This window comes from Triticum urartu, chromosome 3, assembly GCF_003073215.2.
Source record: "Triticum urartu cultivar G1812 chromosome 3, Tu2.1, whole genome shotgun sequence".
Taxonomy (NCBI): domain Eukaryota; kingdom Viridiplantae; phylum Streptophyta; class Magnoliopsida; order Poales; family Poaceae; genus Triticum; species Triticum urartu.
The window spans coordinates 48,095,331-48,102,356 of NC_053024.1; the positions used below are offsets into that span (position 1 = coordinate 48,095,331).

The 7,026-nt window shown below is 45.1% G+C and overlaps 1 protein-coding gene across 1 annotated transcript; it reads right to left on the minus strand.

The window, feature by feature from the left end:
- Positions 1-2,706: 2,706 nt before the first annotated feature.
- On the minus strand, positions 2,707-3,838 carry LOC125547897 (NAC domain-containing protein 100-like). The gene is made up of 2 exons (XM_048711637.1): positions 3,304-3,838; positions 2,707-3,176 (listed from the first exon to the last, which is right to left on the minus strand). Exons 1-2 carry the CDS (start codon positions 3,808-3,810, stop codon positions 3,039-3,041), a joined length of 645 nt encoding a protein of 214 aa, XP_048567594.1. The 5' UTR covers positions 3,811-3,838; the 3' UTR covers positions 2,707-3,038.
- Between the last annotated feature and the right edge of the window lie 3,188 nt (positions 3,839-7,026).

Consider the following 7,026-nt stretch of genomic DNA (forward strand, 5'->3'; position numbering starts at 1 on the left):
AAGTTCAACTAGTATAGGAAATGTGTTTTAGATAGGAATATAAGAATAGAAAATAAAAAGCTTAGAAAGTTTATTGCAAGAAGTTCACGTGCTCCTCCTAGTGAAGTTCAAGATCTCTAGTGCGAGACGTCCAACCTTCAATTACATGTAAAAAACAGGCAAAAAACGACGTTGTTTTTTCCATTTTTAAAACTACTCTCAAACGACAAAAAATTGTAACGTTTGTCTATATGAAAAAGATGCTCCTATTCATAAGCTTTCCAACGGTATATTATATGTTACATTCCGATGTACAATTTAAAAGTTTCATGTATACCAATTAAAACACATTTTTGTGTAATGAAAAAATTATTTTGAACCGTCACAAGTATGAAAAAATGATAAATGCGGGAAAGTTGCGTGTTTTCAACAGCTTTTCATTGATATATCATTTGCTCAATTCTGGTAAGTGGTTGGGGAGTTACGGGTAAAAAATAACACGTGAAAAATAGAGTGAAGTTCAAAAAGAATTGATCCAGAAGTTCAATCTCTTCACGAAGTGCTTTTTCGGAGACTCTGTTATTTCGATGAAGGCAGAATGCGTGATCTCAGAAGTTCAGATCGATAACTGCCAGAAGTTCACGTAGTACAAGGTGTGCATTTTGTATTTAAAAAATAATGAAAATGCAAAGCCTAAAGTTTTCTTGCTAGAAGTTCAAGTGCTCGGCCGGAGAAAGTTCAAAAATTCTTGTGATAGAGGTGAAAACAACACAAAAGTTCAACTACTGCAAACGAAAATACGTCACAGAAGTTCAACGTGAAAACAGCAGGAAGTTCACCTACTACACTGAATGAATTTCAGATGAAAAACTTTCAAAATCGTCGCGAGTATGAAAAAATGATCAACACGGGAAAGTTGCGTGTTTACAGCAGCTTTCCATCGGTATATCACCCGCTCAATTCCCGTGAGTGAGATGGAGAGCTACGAGCAATGGATGAAGATCTACGAGCAAAAAAATCACGTGAAAAACAGAGTGGAGTTCAGGTACACGCACCGAGAAGTTCAGGTTCTTCACGCGGTGCATTTTCAAAGAATCTGTTTAGCGATAAGGCAGAACGAGTGATCCCGCCGTTGTCGGAATTACTTGAAAACGGCTAGGAATCAGAGAAAACCATCAACATGAAAAAGTTTCGCATTTTCCGTAGCTTTTCAACGGTATATTATTTGCCCAATTCCGACAAAGTTTGTAGAAATTATGGCGAAAGTACGTTTTTCGCCATATTCGAAACTGACTTAAAACCGTAAAGAATTGGGAGAAACAATACATACCAAAAAGTTTCGCATTTGTTCAAGCTTTCCAACGCCATATCATTTGCTGCATTCGGACGCACGGTTAAAAATTAGCTCGAAAATACGAACTCGGTAGGACTTGGACCATTTTCTAAATTACTCTTAAACCATTCAAAATTAGAAAAAACTTTCAAGATGAAAAAGTAGCGCATTTTCATAAGCTTTCCAACACCATATCGTATGCCTCCATTGGATTAGCCGTTCAGAAATGACATCGAAAAAACGAACTCAGTTGTTTGGTTTATGAAATTTTACGTTTTTTCAAATTACTCTTTAACCATAGGGAATTAGAAAAAACTTTCAGCATATGGAAGGAGCGGTTTTGCAGCAGCTTTCCAACGCCATATTATATGCCTCATTTCGATAAATGGTTTAGAAATGCGATCGAAAATACGATTCACGTTTTTTATGCGAAGAAAAAACAGTTTTCAAAACTGCTCTTAAACCGCTTATATTTTGCCAAATATTTAAGTTGGGTCATGATATTGGTGTCCATAGCTTTCCAACGGTATATCGCAAGCCCCGTTTGGGCAATGTTGGCGGAAGTTCAACCGAGTTCACAGGGAACTTTAACGTACTACTAGCGGGGCAGGTCAGGTTGTGATCAGAATATTATTCTGATCCCGTGATTAGAATAGTGTTTATATATATATATATACTAATATATTCATATTGATCTCCTTCTTTAAAGATGGAAGAGATGCGGGAGAAGCTCTGACCAGAGAACCACATAGTTATAATTCAAGAGGAAATTACTGGATTTTTGCTTACGAAGTCATATCTGAAAGGGGAGAATACCAATATATGGTCGTACGAGAAATTATATTATATATGCATGATCGTATGAGAAATAATATTATATGCATAACATGTACAGTATATAGTAGCGTAAAATATGTTTGAAATGAAAAAGAATTGAATGGAAAACACAAAATGGAAAGAAAAAATAAACCATAAAACTTAAAACCCTAAACCCAACACAAAATCCTTAGTCCCGGTTGATGTCACAACCGGAACTAAAGGTCTTCCAACCCCCAGCGCTAGCTCGCAGCCACGTCGAGGGACCTTCCTGGTTGGTATTGCCAATCGGGACTAAAGGTCCTCCAGCCCCCGGCGCGCGCTCACGTCAACTTGGAGGGACTTTAGTCCCGGGTTATGGCCAACCGGGACTAAAGGGTGGGGGTTTTTAGTCCCAATTTTGTTGTCTCGGTTAGTGACCCGGGACTAAAGGTCGTTGCCAACCGGGACTAAAGTCCCGTTTTCCACTAATGGTGCATGCCCAGTATTTGTTTCCAAATAAATAAACACATGTAATCAAATTCACGATAATACATTTAGTCAAAGTGTCAAACATTTATAATTTAACAAATTAGTATATTCAATATAGGATTAAAACATGCATGGTGTACACTCCTAGGAAGTTTACAATGCAAATGTAGCTAGGTATACACCGATATGTGGTGCATGTACAAGCCGATACACATACACACAACACTAGCACAAGAGAGGCAAGCCAAACGAGCCAACCAATATAGATGTTGGTATATATCGACCGATCTTCTGATGTGGTGCATGCAAACTCTCTAAAAATAAAATTGGCTGCAAACCAATATAGATGTTGGTATATATCGACGGATCTTCTGATGGATGACTAATTAATGCCCACACACATATATATGTTGTCTTGGATCATCTGATTATCAATACTTCAACATGCCCCATCTGTACCCATGCTCATCGACCAGATCTTGTCGGTGGGTGTTGCACCACCGTTGCCCTCATGTGACACCATGGATGAAAGCCTACTTCCAGCGTTCTTATGGAAGATCCTGCAAACCACATACTCCTGCCAACATACATAAACTGAATCAGTGCAAATAAATTATGGTCAATAGCTAGGTATGTACTTGTGTATGGACGGACGACCATGTTCATGGTTTGACTACGTACTACCATACTCTAGGTTTAAATACCTTGGAAGACATGTTAATAGAAGCAGCATTTCCTATGGCAGTGGGCAGGCCGGTTGTTGACTGCTTGTTGATCTCGAGCCTGTACTCGTGCATGACCCAGTTGGTCTTCTCCCCGCTGGGAGCTCTGCCCTTGTAGAACACCAATGTCTTCTTCATGCCGATGAGCATGGACGTGCAATGTGGATTGACGATCTCCTTGTCCTTACCCGTGGCCTTCCAGTAGCCAGCCTTTGTGGCTCGGTTGGTTCGTATTCCGGTGGGGTACTTGCGGTCCTTCTGGCAGTAAAAGTACCACTCGTTCTCCCCCATCTTGGCCTTCTTGGGAAGTTCCCATGGCTCGTTCTTGTTCAGGTCCACCTCACCGATCGCTGTGGCGTCGAATGCTGGGTTGAGAATCTTAGGGGCAAGGTAGGAGGTGATGATCTCCTCATCAGTAGGGTGGAACCTGAACCCCATTGGAAGCTCCAACTGTTGTTGTTGCTGCTGAACTTGAAGGTGGTCTGCCATGGCAGAGGCTCTATAGGATCACTGTATGAACTATGGAACGAATTTAATGAGCTAGATATATGAGGGGAGGTCCTTAAATAGGAGTGAATGCGTGTACTGGCAAGGCGCTTGCCAAAGAAGCATCGACATTTTTATGCCTTTGTTTAATTGTGTTCCTACTGGCAATGGATGGATAGAGATAGCTTCCTTGTCTTTACAACTGTGCTTCACTTGTCCTATTTTCAGGGCTACACCCTGGTAGTGACAGGTGACGGGTCTCTCGAGCCTTTCTAGGCCATGGTCATGCCAGATTGCACAATTGGTTTTGTTTTCATTCTTGTTAGCGTATGAATATGCGGTCCTCTACCCACCTGCTCGTCCGATCTACATGTTCTGTTGCTGTTGCCGCCTAGCTTTGTTAGGTAAAGCAAATAGACACCCACATTTGTATGTATCTATTAGCTGCGTGTGCATATGTAGCCCTGCTATTGTTCTAATTTATATGGCGTTTAATCGGGATGTATCATGTGTCAACTATATGTACTATACATTTCACCGTTATGTATTTACCACATACTATATTTTTGAGAAGAAAAAAATTACCACATACTGAAGCTCCTGCATGTTTACGCAAAACGACGTATGTTTTCATAGTCCCAATGGATGGTACAATTTTCCATAGTTAGCCTAATCTAACAATACATGGGAAGATAATTCACCATGTCGGGCGTGAGGTGGTGAATGTGGGTGTCAGCTACATCCAGGGGCACGTTACTCCTGCATTATGCACACATGCACCACAAGCGCGGCCATGCAACAAGATGATTAATCTCTATCTCCCAAAAAACGATGGCGCCGTGAACCAACCTGTTGTTGGATGGTTAGAGGGGCTGTGGTATCCCCAGCCCACCAGGGTTTAAATCCTGGTGCTCGCATTTATTCCTGGATTTATTTCAGGATTTCCGGTGATGCGCATTCAGGGGGGGTGTGTATATGTGCGTTCATAGAGATGAGTGTATGCGCGTGTATATGAGCGCTTGTGTCTGTACTGATGTTCAAAAAAAAAACGATGGCGCCATTGGAACGGTTACCAGCGGGAGAGGGGACACGTGTCCAGCCGCTGCTAATCCCCGAATGCATGCACGCGACTGGTAAGCATCACGTTCTTCATATCCCATATAAATGCATTATATGTGTACCAACGCACGCCACTAACATCTTTTTGGAGATAAACCTTCTGTTGCTCACTTTTATTTGCTTTCCAGGTCATCTTGTCTACCGGTTCCCGCAAAAACAAAAAACACCTTGTCTACCGGCGTACGTTCGTATGCGTGCCACACACATCACCAGCCTGTTCACTTTTCATAGAAAACCTTGCACGAGATGTATGGATCTATGTATTTATCAACCCAATGCTCTGGGCATATCCCAGCTTTCCATGCATCTCCTCCCGTTTCTACAAACTGCTGGCCTATTGCGTCAAATGGCGCATGAGGCCGAAATTGGCGTAAAGTGCACATTTAGTAAGAGAAAATTGCTGGTAAATATTTCTTATTGGCATAGAATGTTAGTCGTGGACGGGCTCTTGTGGAGCGCAGTGGCATGTTCGGGTCGGCGCATATTTCATTCTTATGGGCCGGGTGACATTTAACCATATTGGCTCATTTCACAGGATCTGACATGTGTGTCTCATGCTTTTCTTATTCTTTAATTAAAAATCCGCAGGGCACCCCCGCACTTCTCTATTTTCTTCAATAATGCCAGTCATGTCACTACCAGAAAAACTGGGGTTGCCGATGGCCAAATCTATGCCGACGGCCCCCGTCGGCATCTATGGACTTATGCCGACGGCCAAGGATAGGCCGTAGGCGTAGAATAGCCGTCGACATACATCCATCTATGCCGACGGGGTCGTCGGCATAGACGAGGCCGTCGGGACCGCCCGAGATACACCTACGGGGCCCGTCGGCATAGGACAGGCCGTCGGCATAGCCCGGGCCCCCCCTGCCCGGTCAGCGCTGACCATTTGACGGCGTTGACCCTACGCCGACGGGCGGTAACGGCGGCCGTCGGCATATATGTGGCAGAGGTATGCCTACGGCATGGCCGTCGGCATAGGCCCATCTGCCACGTCATCGATTCGTGTGCCGCGCCACGTCATCGATCCGTGGGACAACCTCCGTGTGTGCACAGATATGCCGACGGCCTTGCCGTCGGCATACGTGTATTTTACTTATTTTTTTAATTTTTACTTTGTTTTGTTATTTTTACTTTATTTTAGTTTTTGTTTTTGCATAAGATAATTATGCCTTATCTAAAAAAACATACCCGATGGTATGTCGATTGCCCCCCGTTACGAACGTCGCTATCGCCGTGTCACGGAGGAGGGAAACGGTCGACACAAAAGGAATTCTGGTTGGTGGGGGGATTCGGGGTGTAGCTATGTCACCGAAACATCGCACGGGTCCCGATGCATATGTGAAAGTGTTCATGCAGCGTAGACGCCCGTCTTGGGGCTCCGGGGTGTGCCCCCCCCCTCACGGACGGCGCCGCCGCCGGCACCTGGAGGGGGAAACGGACGCGTCGGGTCTACACGGAGGGGATCTTGCTGTGGGTCTGGCCCGGATGTTGCTCCAAAGTGTTCCTATGGGCTGACCTAACACAACCGGGTGGGGAGGTCCACTGGTCAAAGCCCGTCCGTGCAAAGTCAAAGGGCTAGATCCCGTGGTCAAACGCTACAGGGTTAGGCGGGACGGGGGCACTGGGGGTAGCAACGCCACCGGAGCGTTGCACCGGGCCCTCATACATGCGGGGTGGTGTGGTGGCATGTCCGAAGAGGCGGGACGCGTCTCCGGGGCATGGCCCCCCCTCACGGACGGCGATGACACGGTAGTAGACGTTCTGCGGTAACGATGCGGCGTCAATATTACTAAATACTCGGAGCGCGATAAAATCATGAGTTTTTTTGCACGATGTGGGCACATGTGCTATAGGAGCGATGGTATTTTTTCATAATTTTTGGTGATGGAGAAGTATCCGAAAAATTCCCTCTACGCAGATAGCCCTTCGCGCGTCTACGGCTGTGGCCGGCGGCCTCCGGGGGCTAGCATGCCGCCAAATCTTGCGTAGGCGGCCTCTCACAAGTCTGGAAGTGTTGTGGCGGTTGCAAACGCCCGGCACGCGTGTCCGGGGTGTGCCCCCCTCACGGACGGCGCCGCCGCCGGCACCTGGAGGGGG

What these genes read in the sequence shown, in the direction of transcription:
- LOC125547897 (XM_048711637.1), bottom strand. Translation starts at nt 3,810, where the DNA reads ATGGCAGACCACCTTCAAGTTCAGCAGCAACAACAACAGTTGGAGCTT. An exon ending in CTATTAACATGTCTTCCAAG is followed by an intron (nt 3,177 to 3,303) that starts GTATTTAAACCT and finishes GTATGTTGGCAG; the next exon opens with GAGTATGTGGTTTGCAGGAT.